We start from the raw sequence: 15,429 nt of genomic DNA, 5'->3' as shown, positions 1-15,429 counted from the left end.
GGACTTTTGAATCTCTAACTTGTGGAGCACTGGTTAAGGACATCAAAGGTAAAAGATAGTCAGATTACGGTCACCAGTTAATTTCTTGGTGCTTCTCCAGTCATTGCGTTCATGAGATCCTGCTTGTCAGAAACCACATATGCAAATTAGTTTTCAGACTAAAATCAGTGTCACAGGTGCATTGTAATGAGGAGAAAACCACAGAAGTTTTTAAGTGTTTTATTCATTCCTTCTCACAATTCATCACTGCTAGAACGTTTTCCTTAATGCAACACACCTGATCAGACACAGGACTCAACAGTGTCCTGTATCGGCCAACTACTTCAATAAGCATAAACTCAGGATTTACCTGCACCAATCAGATAGCAATATATACATATGCAATTCAATACCAACAACAATCTACTGTTTGGTTCCCTTTTTATTAGCAAATAGCAAAAAAAAAAAAGGCTTTGTTCACGCTCTAACAAGGTGCTCTGTTGATTCAGTGTATTACAATCATTTCAGAAGACACTTTTTAAAACAAAATTCCTCGAAACATCTCCCATTAACTTGGAAATACTTGGCAACTTTTGTCTTTTTTTTTTCCTGAAAACTCGAGCATGAACAAAACCCACTTCAGCAGAAATCAAGTAGACGCTTGGTCAAGGCCATTTCTACCACTGAGAGCAAACTCTCAGGCTAAGGTTAAAGGCAAGCGAAGCAACATTAATTAGAGCCTTATAATAGGAGACTATGGTCAGTGTATTACATATGATGAAGGCATAGTTTGCTTACTTATCAGGTGTAAGCCTATGCAGTTGATCAATTAATTCAAAGTGGCTTAATCCTCTAATATACACTGCATACGCTTTGTGCACTGGAGGAGATGAATAGCAAACAGAAACATCATAATGATGTTTAACATCAAAATAAATCAAAAATAATCAAGCTATTGCACAGGTACCCAGATAATCAACTTTGCAAAAAAGCAAATGTTGGATGTTTTCACGCAAATACCCACACATGCACACAAAGCTGGTATTTACAGCACAGAATGGCATCATGTACAGCAAAAAGATAAAAAAAACCAAACAAACAAACAAACGAGAAAATTAGCATTTTAGGTGATAAATAATAGACAGCCTGCCAAAGTTTCCATCATTTGTAAGAATTTGCTCAGGGAATACTAAAAATAACATCAAGAGACATTAACAAATAGCTTGACAGAAAAATCTGCTGGAGTGCTGGTCCAAAAAATGTTTCTATAAGAGTCTAACGGTTACCGTCTCTATGGTTTAAAAGGAAAACATGACAGCTTGGTAACATTGTGGCTGATATACGTTTTCTCATTCATGTGGACGAGGCAAGTCAGAGTGAAAACTTTGGCAAGAATCGGCTGCGACTAGTTCCAGTGCTCCGATTTTCATGTGCACAATCTTTGTCATGCATCGACACTCAAAAAATAAATACAATCATGACACCGGTTGTGTCCAAACCATGACAAACGCTGAGCTATGATCCAGTGCAGCTTAGTTACTGAAGAAACATCGTTATTGCACATGCTCGTACGAGATGCCCCCTGGGGAGTGAGTACGGCCTGGTTCCTCTGGCACACGCAGCTCCCAGTTTTTGTGATTTTGCAAACTTTGGGGACATGAAAAAGGAGGCGTGGGACTTTGCTGTAGCATCACTCAACAACAAATAATCTTAGCTATTGGCTTTCTCCACAACAACAACTAGCACACATCGTACACAGTACATTTCTCCGGCATGTCTAACGAGAGATTGTTGATGTCACTTTTCTTTGCATTGCATTTGTAAAAATTCAAAAGCCACAAGGAGGAGAGTTGCATTTCAGTGGCAGCTTTAGGGGAAATGAAGTTGTCTTTGAGTGAACCGTTCGACCGCACACAAACTGATGGGACTTTACATGTATGCGTCTGTGTGCAGAGTACATCTCAAAAGCCATTTTAAACATGCGCAAACCCTCTTTCTCTACAGGCTGTCTGGCTCTGTGTGGGTGCAGATCAGATGAGCATCTGTACCTGAAATATATCAGAGACCCACAATAAATGTGTGCAATCCTTGAACCAGAGCTAAAGGCATCTTCAGACACTTCAGGACTGTAGGACGCACATCCCTGAAACCATCAGAAGCACTTTTCAATCAGCCCCTCGATCTTACACACAGCAAGCAAACTGCTGACTGTTTCACTCAAAGACAAGAACAGAGATGAATAGGGGTACAGCTTATACTCTGACTGTATTGTCCAGACAAACAAGGGGTGGCTGGATGGCGAAAAGTGGGCGGGGTCAAATGGGAAGGAGTATGTGATAAGGAAGGGGTCTGTTTAAGCAGAGAGGTCAGACATGGGAGCACTTAGGTTGGTGCTTTGGAAGTCTAAAGCAGACAATGGCTGCTGCGCTTCCTTGTTGCCAGACGCCGAGTAGCTTCTGCTGCGGTGATTCCAGGACAGCCGTTGCTCATCAGGACACCGCAATCAGGAGGCCGTGCTCTGGCAACACCTCCAAGCTCCTCAGCTGGGGATGACAAGAAAACCCAAGCATGTTCAATGATCAGAGCTTGTAAAAAGTGTCAGGAAAATGGTGCAAAATTAAAGAGTAGTTTGACACTTTCAGCAACATATTTACATTGTTTTTAAGAGCTAAATGAAAAGGTTTGACAACTTTTATGCTGGATAATTTTTCTACCTTTTTCTTTCAAGTATAAGTCATTTTAAAATGGCTGCTACTGTTCCCCAAATTGGATGTTCAATAATTCCCTTTGCAAAGCTTGTTTGGAAAGCATTTATTATGCTATCATAAATTTTGCTATCACAAAATTTATGATAGCATTATTAAGAGTCGGTAGGTTGCCAGTTCAAACCCCCTTACCAGCTGGTGGTGGTACAGCCTCCCTTGTGTAACTGGAATTACAGCATCACTTCTGTAACTCTGCTCCAGGGAAACTGTGGCTAGAGTGTAGCTCACCACCATCAGCGTGTGAATGACTGATTGTAGTGTAAAGGGCTTTGGAAGTCCTCAAACTTAATAAAGCGCTATTCATTTATCCAGAAGAGTCAAAGTGACAACATGTCACTTCCAAAATGTCAAACTACTCATTTCAAATGAAACCCAACAGCAAGAAGTGGTCTGCAGGGCAAACTGTGACGTTTCTCAGAATAACTTTCAAAAACAGAACAACTTGCAGATGACGAGCTGAGAATGAGTGATTAGATGAAAAGCAATGCTTTCACACAGTTAGCATAGCATTCACGCACAGTGATGTAGTTGTATAGTTATGGTGTAAAGCAATCCAGGGTTTTATTTACAGTAGCTCCTCATTTCTGCTGCTAAAGGGCAGAGGTCAAGATTTTCTGATGTCTGTCTGACACTGATCCATGAAACTAAAGCAGCACACACACAAACACACACACACTGTGAATACAGGTATTGCAGACTTTATAAAAACCTTATGAAGCCTTCTACAAAGCTATTATTATTCTTTTAAAGTTGTGTGAAAGTAGGAGGTGTTTTAGACCAATCAATCATTAATTGGCATCACTGGTAAAAAATTAAGAGCCTTAAAATAAAGTAATCTTTTTTATAGTAGAAAATGTTGTCGTGATTAATTTTGTGATTTGAGATTATCCTACTATCCTTTTTCTGCAATGAAACATATATTAATTTTGTGGCTTTTTACACATAAGGAGCACCAATAACAGAGCATGGCTAAGCAAAGCATGGTTATGGAAGCATTATGTGAAGAAATATGTCAAAACAACTTAACATCCAATATCTCTTTTACACCAGTTGTATGATACAAAATAATAAAGAACATAGTTTATAAAACAAAAGATGGTAAAAATACATTTCTGAGTTTGTAGGATGTGAAACAGTGATGTCATTAGGAACAAAAAAGGGCAGCTCCAGTTCCTAGAATTGCCTTTGCCATAATAAGAACTCCATAAACCATCATCTTTGAGACAATGAAAAGTGGAAAGCCTGCGGAAGCATGTACCCGTGTGGCACACCACAAGATGTCAGACAATTACCAGCAGGAGGAGAGGAGGGGGGGGAGCTTAGAGAGGAGAGCCTCAGCTCGTTCTTCTGAGGGATTATAAAGGGGGAGAAAGGAGGAGAGACAAATTCAGAATGAAGGAACAAGGAGACAGTAGTGATGACTTTGTAACACACATTTCAGACACATCGGACATAACAAGTAACCCTGATCACCACACAAGAAAAACATGGAGCACAAATAGATAATCTAATGTTATCCAAGAGAATAAGAGTGTGGTTACCTCTAAATTAGTCCTAGCTTTTTTCAGCACATCGCGAGTCCTTGATACTGGAAAAACAAAACAAAAGAAAAAAAAAATGAGTTCAAGCACATCCAGTTTGAACTTGTGACATTACAATCACAAATTTTCTTGTATTTTATTGGGATTTTATATAATATTCCAACACAAAGTAGTACACAATGTGAAAAGGAAGGATAATAACTCTAAGTTTTATAAATAACAATATGAAAACAGTGGCACACATTTGCATTTAGTCTGCCACAGTCAAAATATTGTAGAATAAACTTTCACTTCACTTACAGCTGGAAATCCTTTAGGGGTATTGATGTTCTTGTTTTTCCATATACAAAAACTCATTTTTTTTTTCTTTTTTGGAAAAGCAGCATAAGCTCAGTCAGATTAGATAAGATAGGATTAGATAGGAGAGCAGCTATGAATGGAGATTTTCAAGTTCCAACGGATTCTGAATTGGATTCATTTCTAGACTTTGACTAGGCCATTTTTAACACAAACATGTTTAGATCTGAACCGTTCAGATCTGTTGTTGTCATGCTTTAAGGTGAACACCCTCCCCAGTCTCAAGTCTTTTCCTCTGTGTTTAACTTTGTCCATCTTTCACTAAACTCTGACCAGCTTCCCTGTCCCTGCTGAAAAAAAGCATCACCACAGTATAATGCTGCCACCACCGTGTTTTGCAGATCTGAATCTGAATTTAATGTCGGCTACCATGAAGTGTCAAACAGATTGATTTATTGAACATACTTCTTTCATTAAAACTTATTAGATCTCTTATTCACCATTTTTTGCACAAAGATGTACTTAAAAACTCACACTGATTGACTATGAAGTGCTCCATGCTCTCCTTGGTGCGGCTGGTGCTCCTAAGTCTTTGTACTGTTCCTTTAAGAACTTCTTCCTGCTCAGATATACGCAGCTTCAGGGACAAAATCTCCTCCTGGAGGCACTGCTCCTACACACACACACACACACACACACACACACAAAATACTTTTAACATGTTTGATTAGACATCAGTAAATTAATTGAATATATGTTCATGTTTCTCAGACCTTCTTAAGGTTTTGGATGGAGGGATCTGTGTTAGGAAGAGCTGCTCTCCAGAACATCTTCAGCAGAGACATGGCCTCCTCCAAGATCTGCCTCAGAGTCTTGGTGTTGGACAGAAGACTCTTTACACATCCATAGTCCACAGCCTGCAAACGCACCTCGTTTAGTTAGGAGTAGTTCACAGTTTTAACATGACGGTGCGAGTCAGTGATGAGCACAGACCAGGTCGCTGCCCTCTATCTGTTTGCCCTCCAGCAGCGGTGGGGTGAGGCAGGCCTGCAGGGTGGCCTCCATGCGCTGGACGAGGCTCCGGCCCTCCAGGACCTGCTGCTGCAAAGCGCTGAAGTCGTCCACGTGGCCAATGGCGTGGCGACCGTTACGGTTTGCAAACGACCCATCTGGTGCCTCCCCTTCCAGTTCTGAGTGAGGGTCAAGAGAGTCTGCTGGAGAAACAGAGGTGCGTTAGATGATCTGCAGGCTGTCACGAGAATTTGTTTTCTTTCTAATGAAAAAGAGAATTAGTAGAGCTTAGAGTTGATCAAAGCTATACAGAAACAGGCAGAAAAAAGTAAAACAATTTTATTAATTTTAACAAAGCATGCTTAAGCCACTGTAATGCAGTAGCAGTTAAGGTCACACCATTAGCAGGGCTATGGCTGTCATCCAGGTCTGAGTAGGGAGGACCAGGAGATCCACAGTTAAACAAACCGATGTCCCTGACCGGTGGAGACGGCGCTGGGTCTGTGGAGCACACAGACACACAGAGGAGGCTTGGACACACTGCAGTCCACACACCACGGCAAGCCGAGCGTCATGAGCAGGTTGCTACATTTAGAAAGCTTGGTCTCACCGTGCAGCAGCTGTCGTCTGTAGAAGGTTTCCCTCTGAGGGCTGGCGGTCAGCGCAGACAGAGACGGAGCCCGCGGTGACCCCACGCCTAACTTCTGCTCCAGCTGCTTGTGGAGATCCAGCTGTTTGAGAGCGCTGTTTTCCTGGACGCTGCTCTGCAGCTGGGCCCGCAGACTCCTGACCTCTCCCAGCAGCTCCCCCAGCTCCACTGGGAAACCCGCCACCTCACACAGATACCCTGAACAGAAAATATACAGGAAAAAGCTCTGGATGTGGGGCTCGGGGTCGATCTTCATGGTGTCGTTTTGGTATTATCCTAATTTATTTAAAGTGCCTGGCAAAAATAATTTAGAATTTGCCAGGCATAAACTTTGTTTGAATTTGTGTAATAATGTTGAACCTTAAGTGTATTTTGTGTGGTTTTTATGTGGTAGACTAACACAGGGTAGCAGATAAATCTAAAGTGAGAGGAAAATGGCTGATACAAGGAGCAAACTCTAAAAATCTGACCTTCTTGTAAGAGTTGCAGTCATTGTTGTCATTGATATATTCATAGGCGAGAGTGGCCCAGTCAAGGTCTGGACCTAAATTCAAGTGAAAATCTGTGGAAGACTTTAAAAGAAATCCTCACCTGATCAACAGTTTTGACTCTACTTACAACGTGTGCGATTAAGTATAAAGGGGGCTGAATATCACATAAGGGAAAATGCGTTGGCCTCCCAGTGAAATGGTTTTCATTTCAGGTTTTATTGGAGTTTTAATCTAATCAGATTTTTGACCCTCTCTGGGCACCTTGGGAGTTGGTATAGTTGTGTCAGAATTCCCTCAACTAAGTATCATGTAAAATCGAGATAATAATGTGGCAAAATATAAAATAAAGCAGAAGTTGTAATTAATCACCCTTCTACTAGATGGAGCCAACAAAAGGACATTTACAATAAACTGTAGATAGACTGTCATTAATAAAAAATAGGTAAAAATGACAGACTGACCTTTGTTAGCCTTGCTGCTGGAACACACTCGATCATAAACATGCAGTTCGCTCTGCAGCGAGTGGATCAGTTCTCTGCTCTCACTCAGCTGCTGCTGCAGCAGAGTCATCTCGTGCTGGAGCCTGGTGAGGTGAAGTTTTATAATTCATAAAAGCAACACAAACACAACGAGAGAACCGATGTGGGAAGCGACAGCAACCTGTTGGTTTTGTCCTGGTTGGCCTGTCGCTCCTGCCTCAGAGTGTGAATCTGCAGCCCCTGGTCCTGACTGTGAGCCTGCAGGCGCCGCAGCTCCTCCTTCCACTGCTCGGCCTCCAGCTCGGCCTGCTTCAGGCGGGTTCTGGCTGCAAACACGGCCTCCCGCAGCTGCACCACCTCCTCATTTGTGTCTGAAGGCAAAAAACCCCCCCAAAAAAACCCGGTAGCTTTACGGGGAGAATTTGTGAAATTAAAATGAATTGTGTTGCTTGGAAGCTTTTCAATGATGTGTACCTGTGCTGGTCTGCAGGCGAGACTGCAGACTAAGATTTTCCTCTTTCAGGACTCTGATTTCACTAGAAAGCTGGGTGACTGTGTCAAGACCCTGAATGTAGATGTTTGTTGGTGCTCCTGAAAAGGCAAAGATGATTATTCTCATTTAATTTAAAGAAAGAGATGCTTCCGACGTATCCTGCTGATGCTTTACCTCCATCCCGCCCGCTGGAGGCCAGTTTGTCTTCCAGCTGCTGCCTGAGCCTCTCATTGGTCCTGATCGACTCCTCCAAGCGCTGACGGAGACATCTCACCTCTCGGAGGTGCTCCTCGATCAAATTTACTCCTGCAGAGTAGCAGCACATCAGCTTTGTTCCTCCCTCCGGGACGGCGAAGCCCACGATACAGGGTTCACGCCGCTTACGCTTTTTCAACATCTTGTCACAACACAACCAACATTTTTCGTCTGTTTAATTGGTTTAATTATTATGGAATTATCAAAAGAAGAATTTATGCTCATTCTGCAAACTCATTCTCAGCATGATGCTGTCATAACCGTGTCTTTCAGTGAGGAGGGTGTGTTCAGTTTTGGTGCGAACAGAGCACTTTCTCCTGTTGGTCGATCACCTAAAATGACTGAAAACTCAGAGTCAGATTTACCAGGACGTGGGCTGGAGACCGTTGTGATCCCCTTTTCACTAAAGAAAAATTATTTTGCTAATGTAAATTACAGAACATTAACAGATAGTTCTATACATACTTAATTATGAAATGATGATACCAAGTGTAGGTTTAATACGTCCCAGTAACACCATGTTGTTCCTCCCAAAAATTACTATAACTTCCTCATTTTCAAGTACTTGAGTATTGTTTATATGAATTAAAATCCAAAGGTATTACTACGGCTTTCCTGATATGAGCAGGTGACTCTTATATAAAATACAATATTTGGAAGATTCATAAAAAAATAAAAATCTGTGGACCCACTCAAAAAAGTGTGGCCCTGGGCTACTGCTCCTGTAAGTCACTTCTAAAGTCTACCCCGGACCAAAACTGCGTTAAAATTCCTAGTTGTCAAGTAACAAAAAGTGAAAAAAGTTGTTTTTCCATACTATCGCCTCACCTGTTTGGCTGCTTGCTGTTTGGTTTCCAGAAAAGGTCTCGGTTGGCTGAACTAGGCTGTCCATGTCCCACAGAGGCTGTCCTCTCAAAAGACCTGAGTCAGATTTAACGGAGTGGCACTCAGGGATGCCACCTAGCTGGTAGTGTTGAAAGGCATGATGGGATAGCTGGTTGTAGCTCGAGAGGTCGTGCTGGTTGTGAGGGCCAGGCGAAAGGCCAAACAAGGACTTGTCCTGGGGAACGGGGAATCCTGTAATCAGACACATGTGGACAGGAAGAGAAGAGTGAGAAAGAGACAGAGTGAAAATGTCCAAATCCAAAACATTTAACTCATGACACACTCTCTGTGGCCCCTCACCCCTGTTCTGCTCATGCCTCTGTCTGTAGAGCATGTCCAGCTCTGGGCGAACAGCGGTAACAGAGAGGGCCCTGGGCCGGGGGTTAGAAACGACTTCGTAACCCCAGACATCAGGGCCGGAGGACACAAAGAGGGAGGAGATGGGTGCACTGAAAGGGGCTGGTGGAGAATGACAGGAAATTAAACATACCAAACACAAAAGAAGAATTTCTTTTATTTTCCTTTTGCGGTGACTCCTGTACCTCTACCTGCAGGTGTGTTCAGACCTACAGCGGCAGAGCAAAGCATGTTGGGACAACTGTTGGAAGCCTTGAGGAGGCCACGAAGAGGTGGGAGAGATGGACGGACTAGGAGAGGGTGTATGGAAGATGAAGGGACAGAACGATGCGTATCGCAGGCAGAAAGAACAAGTCAGTTTAAGAGTTTAAAAGTACCGTCTGGTTGTGACGCGTGGCCTTGCTGCCGGAGCCGCTGCTCCTCCGGAAACTCTGTGGCTGCCATGTCCAAGCACAGCTCCAAGTCTTCGTTGCTTTGGTACTCATCAGACACCAGGGAGGTCCTGTCCGATTGGTCGGTGGTCTCAGAGAGGGCGTGGCAGCTGGACGGAGTCTCAGGACGTTGGTGGAGTTTGGTGTGGAGTGACTCGATGAGTTTATCTTTCTGCTGTAGCTCCTTACTCAGCCTGCAAGAATAAAATTAGGACTTATAGTCAAAGCCATTTTCTGGTTATTTGTTCAACTAAAGTATCTGGAATAACCAAGGAGAGCGGATTAACTTTTAGTCACCTTCAGCAACCATGTGGTTTCTCATTGTGTTACATGACAGCAACTTAATGGGGGGACATGAGAAAGGACTGTGCAAAGTTAACGAGCTGAAGCTGGTGACCTTATAGGATGTCAGCAGATCACAGAGCTGTGAGCTATTCTTTATAGCTTTCTGAAATAATATTGAAAAGCTGAAAAGGTTAAAATTATAAAGCAGGGTGCACAAATAAAAGACCAGGTGTAATCAGTCCAAACAAAGAAGTTTTTACATGTTCCGAATAAAAAATGCTCCTACTACTAATAAACTTCTGACAAGTGCTGTGCACATTCACACACACGAACGCACACACAATAGGATTGAAATATGAAAATTGATGAAATGACGCACCTTAAGGCAACCAGCTCATGGCCTGTTTTCTCACTATGGTTCTCGGTCCACTGACCTATGATTAGGAACCAGGAAGGTTGGAACACATTAAAGGAGCAAAAACTTCAAGGGATGAAAGTAAATATGGTTTTCCTGCTTGGATATCTGACAGAAAAGTTCTCCTTACGTCCACTTATCTTGGTGAGCACTCTCTGAGCCAGGGCGCTGCTCTGAGCCAGCTGCTCCCTGAAGCTCTGACCCATGTAGTAATCAACGTCGTTGGCCCGCAGGAGCTCTTCAAAAGCCTGAAGACAGTTAGAGAGCGAACAGGAAAACATAAACATGAAATCTTCTCTCTGCCTCGTGTTGTAGAAGATGGAAGAAATTGTGGCAGAAACATAAGAAGCTGCAGCACCTTGGTAGTATCCCCCAGGTGTTGTGTCAGGATGTGGCAGACCCCCTGGCCCTCTCTCATCCTCTGCCTGAGGTGGGACAGCTCACGAGCCTGAGCCTGGATCAGAGAGTTATACTTCCTAAGGAGAGGAAGAGACGCCCAAAGGTTTGAAGTGAACCACTGTATGCAGAGAGATAATAGTTTTCTGAGTCTTATGACTGAACTCATGAGCATCTGCTGATAAACTCTAGAGAACAGAGAACGTGAGATCTGCCCAAGTGAATATGTTGTTCACACTGTAAGAACATTTTCCTACTTCAGTCTATGTCATCTCACCCAGGCCAGGTGGCACATTTCCCCTCTTCTGCTTGACCTTTCCCCTCTGCAGCACTGGTTTTTAGCTGAGCCTCAAGCAACGCGACTCGCTCCATGAGCTCCTGGAGCTCCCTGCTGTTCCTGGAGCTGGAGCGGACTCGCTGCGTGTCTGACATCCAGCCTTCATCTTCCTCCGCTGCGCTGGGGCCCGCCGACCTCTCAAACGCCCAGTTGACCTAAAAGGTGGGCATCAAACGGAGCAGCTAGTAGGGGGGGACCGCAAAATATCATTCAGGGAAAGCGCCTTACGTCCAATTACGTCCTTTGGTCAGTCTGTGTTCTCAGTCCGAGCATCAGACCATTAGAATTAAGAGACATCTCATCATTGAACTGTTTTAGAAAATCACTTAAACAATAACTAATCAAAACTGCATTCATGTTTTAAATGAACGTCTACGAATTACAAATGTTTTAAATTTTTTGTTTTTTTTACTTGAGTGAAAAAAAACAAACACCTTCTTCAAATTAAATAACATTGGTGTGAAATGTTTGTGCAGCAAAAATGTTTGCTCAGCGATATTCATAAATGTCTCCAAAGGTCATGAAAGGTCAACTAGCTCATCTACATTTACAAAATCAAATGAAATATGGTGTCAGTCAACTATGTTATGTTTGTGCAGCAAAAATGTTTGTTTTATATTCCCAAAATATTTTTTTTAGGTTTCCAGAGGTCACCGAGGACCAAATCTGCTTCTCCTCACCCACATGAACAAAATCAAGCAAAATCCTGCAGGGTGATGTGTTGGTCACCTTGCGTGGCGTGCGCTCCAGGCTGGAGGCGTAGTCGCTGGTGGTGGACAGCGAGCGGACGCGCAGCTGCAGTCCACGGATCACCTTGTGGCAGCGGGTCAGCTGGGAGCGCAGATCCTGGATCAGATGCTGGAGAGACGCAGACTCGTCCCCTGTGTTGTAAGCCCCTCTGTTCCCGCTACAGTTCCCGGCGTACCAGCTGCCACCCGCACCCTCAGAGTCCTGAGGCTGGGACAGCGACGTGCACATCTCCAAGTCGTCGAACTCTGATCGGATCACAGAGGACGAGGCGTAATGAAGCCCGACAAGTCAGGAGGGGTTGAGAAAGGACATTTTGGTCTCAGAGAAGCCGGGTCTGTGTGGATCACCTGGACTGCTGGCGTCCTCTCTCTCGGCTTCGTTCTCACTGCGGCCGCAGGTCTCGTAGCCGAGATCCTGGAGATCCACCTGCACCTGCTTACTGGCCTGCTGCACGGACGTTTCTGCTGCAATAACACAGGAACAGTCATAACCTGATTGTGTTTTTCAGGATATGATCATCTTCCATGCAGGTGATGTCACAGACGGACACCAGGGGGTGCTAGATCACCTGCCCTTCCCCCTCTGGATGAAACGTCCCCTTCTGAAAAAGTTCTCTTTTACAGTGTTGTGTGTGGCCTTTAATAAACCTCACACTATTAAGGCAGTTGGCAGTTCCAAGTGCTGCACAATGTGCCCTTATTTTTTTTATACTTGCACAGCTGCTCCGCAAAATGCCACTGTGCTTATGACAAACTCACTTAGCAGATCTCTGTAGTCCTTGAGCTGCTCGGCCTGAGCCTGGACGGTGGCTTCGGACACCATCAACCTCTCTTTCAGCTCTGCGTTCTCCTGCAGGCTCAGGGTCAGGTCAGAGCGGAGACCCTCCTCTATATCCTGCCAAATTGCTCCCGCCTCACTGCTACTGCCGGTGGACTTCACCGTCTGCAAACGGAACGGAGATTCAGCAACAGATCAGGTGCAGATATGCACCACTGTGGATGACATTAATAGCTGGGTGTCTGCAACAAACGATGGCCAAAAGTGACTGAAAATTGGAAATTCATATGTAAACAATTTCTTAGGTTAACATTACACAGAATATGTCAACAAGTTTTGCAACACACAGAATTCACCTAAAATTAATTTTATAGATAAAATGGGAGAAATACAATCCAATGAATTTATATCCTTTGAACTTTATTTTTTAAGTTTTTGGACCATAAAGTTTGAATGCAAATGGCTTGTATGTCATAGAAAAACACAATGTGGCACATCTTAGTGAAAAGGAAGGAAAATTATATTTTGTTGTGCGGAAACTTGGTGGAGGCAGCATCATACTGTGAGAATATTTTACTGTGAGAACTTAGTGCCTTAAAAAGGTTCACAAGGTGCGAAAACTTTTCTAATACACTGTGAATCCAAACATATTTATCAGTGACCTGAAACACTGGAGAAAATAGGATTGTGAGTTTTACTAGGTAGATAAAAACCTATTTGTGATTGCGTTGGATTACATATTTAATAACAATTGCTGTTAAAGTAAATGTGAATAAAATATTACCGTCTCAGCCTGTTTGGACTTCAGGTCCAGCGAGCTCGGCCTCATGCAGTGCCTCTTCCCCGACTCGGTGCTCAGGCCGACACTAGAGGGACCTCGCTTCCCCGACACCACTGGGGACGATTCAAACTCTTCATCGTCCTCCTCAGCACTGCTCCTCTCCCTCTCCTCTCGTCGGCTCAGTTTAGTCTCTGCGTTCCTCCTCTGCCCCCCCGCTCTCGGACACCCCCGACTTTCTCTCAGAGCCTCGTTCTCCTGCTGCAACCTCTGCAAGGCACTCCTACAACAAGTAAAAAAAAAAAACAAAAAAAAAAACACAAAGCCACCAGAGAAAAAGATGATGAATCCACACAGAGGAAGAGGAAAGTAAAATAAAAATGTTTCAGGAAATCCGAGGAGATTCTGAAATACACACCTCATGTCAGACAAAGACGCGTATCCATCCTCTTCCAGTTGCGACTGCACTTCTTCAAGCTTGACATCTAGAGTCCTTTTGGCATCTTCAAGCTGCTTTAGGTGGTGTACAGTCTCCTCTACCAGTCGCCCAGACTCATCACCGGCTCTTTGAGGCTTCTCTGAGGCCTAACAAGACAGGAAAACGTCAATTTTGTTCTCATCACAAACAGAAAAGGCAATTTTTTTTTCTGAAAGAAGTCTAAAATGGGCTTTTACCTGAGTGGAGTTCAGGCTGTTATCCTCCTCCTCTATGCTGTCAGTGAACTCCTCGCTGCTGCCGTCTTCATCGTCTTCTTCCTCCTCCTTCTCCTCGTCTTCTGAGCTGAACTCTGGAAGCACAATAACCATGTAAGGACAACATCCACTTCCTCCGGTTCTGTTATGTAATTATAAGTTTTTATTTCTGTTCTTTGTTTTGCTCCTGCACCACCACTCCACACCACAGACCTCTCGGCTCTAAACCACCTCACTGGAAGTCATGGGACTGAAGGGGAATGTTATGTTATGTCATGTTTTGTTAGCCTGCCAGAAAAAACACACTCACTCTGAATGAGTGTGTGGATGTGCTTATGAGACCAACTTTAGAACCAACACAGACTCATATATATTTGGACGTTTGAAGAACTCTGTGCTCGCTGCTCACCGCATTTAATGGCTTTGCTTACATGTTTTACAGAAGCATTGTGGGTAATAATCCATGAGTAAGAGAGGAACTGGAGAAGACTTTTGCTTTGCAGGAAACAGAGGATCAGTGGAAAGTGACTCAGCAGGAACTTTAAAGGGAAATAGATGCACGCACTCGTTCCTACTGACAAAACAGACTCACACTTCACGAAATGTCCATTGAGAGTCCTGTTTATTTTTAGTTATTCAGAGCAATTTATCAAATCACTTAATATCAGAAAGTTTGTTTCGTTATCTGTAAATAAATGTAAGGAGAGTGTTTGTGTTGCTAACGACAGGGCAGCCAACTCTCACAGCCAAATAGGGTGTTTATTGATTGAACAATGCGCTGTGTGCGCTGACAAGTGCTGAATGTGTGGCTCTGTGGCTCCACAGACTCTGTGTATTTAGTTCAGACAAGTTCTTATAGCAAATAAATGATCATTTCTATTCTATTATCAAAGATTCTACAAAAAAAATCAGGAATAACATTATGACTACCTGCCTAATAATAAGTCACTCTCAGTCCAAGCATCAAAGTCTTTAATAATTATTAACTTAAAATAACCTCTTATTTCTTGCTGTTAGTTAGCTTTGTCACATTACAAGCATACTAATTTATATGCACTAGAAACTAAATCAGAAAATACTTTAGATTTTGTGTTTTTTGGACCACAGCCTTTGCTCCTCACTTACATCTACCCCTGAATATGTTCTTCCTTGAATTATTATTTTATATTTATTATTTATTTTATTATTATACAGACTGGGACCACGCCACCAGAGCTGCAGTATTAGAGAGGCTTTAACCCAGTTGTCAAACTCAATCACATCCTCCCCTTCCCTGTTTTTCCTGATTTGAGGGCAAAATATTAACTTGTTGCCTGTTAAATTCCAATCAAGGGGTAACTAGTTGTTCTCAGTGGTCATAATGTT

General features: G+C 43.2%; 1 protein-coding gene across 12 annotated transcripts in view; it reads right to left on the bottom strand.

Moving 5' to 3' along the window:
- Positions 1–203: 203 nt before the first annotated feature.
- The window catches only part of LOC122841002 (myomegalin-like), a 44,666-nt gene continuing 29,440 nt past the window's right edge, over positions 204–15,429 (bottom strand). For 5 of the 12 annotated variants that reach the window (XM_044133878.1, XM_044133871.1, XM_044133872.1 and 2 more), the window contains 26 exons: positions 14,047–14,159; positions 13,790–13,956; positions 13,378–13,654; positions 12,575–12,758; positions 12,164–12,280; positions 11,796–12,061; positions 11,007–11,221; positions 10,692–10,809; positions 10,464–10,581; positions 10,298–10,352; positions 9,580–9,827; positions 9,388–9,492; positions 9,146–9,304; positions 8,789–9,037; positions 7,880–8,011; positions 7,687–7,803; positions 7,394–7,583; positions 7,195–7,316; positions 6,204–6,440; positions 5,993–6,094; positions 5,576–5,796; positions 5,356–5,499; positions 5,117–5,255; positions 4,286–4,332; positions 4,037–4,091; positions 204–2,522 (listed from right to left, as the gene is read on the bottom strand). In XM_044133878.1, the coding sequence (XP_043989813.1) occupies positions 2,383–2,522; positions 4,037–4,091; positions 4,286–4,332; positions 5,117–5,255; positions 5,356–5,499; positions 5,576–5,796; positions 5,993–6,094; positions 6,204–6,440; positions 7,195–7,316; positions 7,394–7,583; positions 7,687–7,803; positions 7,880–8,011; positions 8,789–9,037; positions 9,146–9,304; positions 9,388–9,492; positions 9,580–9,827; positions 10,298–10,352; positions 10,464–10,581; positions 10,692–10,809; positions 11,007–11,221; positions 11,796–12,061; positions 12,164–12,280; positions 12,575–12,758; positions 13,378–13,654; positions 13,790–13,956; positions 14,047–14,159 (4,037 nt within the window). In that variant the 3' untranslated portion in view covers positions 204–2,382. The remainder of the gene's footprint in view (positions 2,523–4,036; positions 4,092–4,285; positions 4,333–5,116; positions 5,256–5,355; positions 5,500–5,575; positions 5,797–5,992; positions 6,095–6,203; positions 6,441–7,194; positions 7,317–7,393; positions 7,584–7,686; positions 7,804–7,879; positions 8,012–8,788; positions 9,038–9,145; positions 9,305–9,387; positions 9,493–9,579; positions 9,828–10,297; positions 10,353–10,463; positions 10,582–10,691; positions 10,810–11,006; positions 11,222–11,795; positions 12,062–12,163; positions 12,281–12,574; positions 12,759–13,377; positions 13,655–13,789; positions 13,957–14,046; positions 14,160–15,429) is intronic. The other 7 variants (XM_044133867.1, XM_044133870.1, XM_044133868.1 and 4 more) reach the window with 7 other exon arrangements.

Source organism: Gambusia affinis, linkage group LG12 (genome assembly GCF_019740435.1).
Source record: "Gambusia affinis linkage group LG12, SWU_Gaff_1.0, whole genome shotgun sequence".
NCBI lineage: Eukaryota > Metazoa > Chordata > Actinopteri > Cyprinodontiformes > Poeciliidae > Gambusia > Gambusia affinis.
Note: the sequence above shows the minus strand (reverse complement) of the source record. Positions and strands in the feature narration are given on the sequence as shown.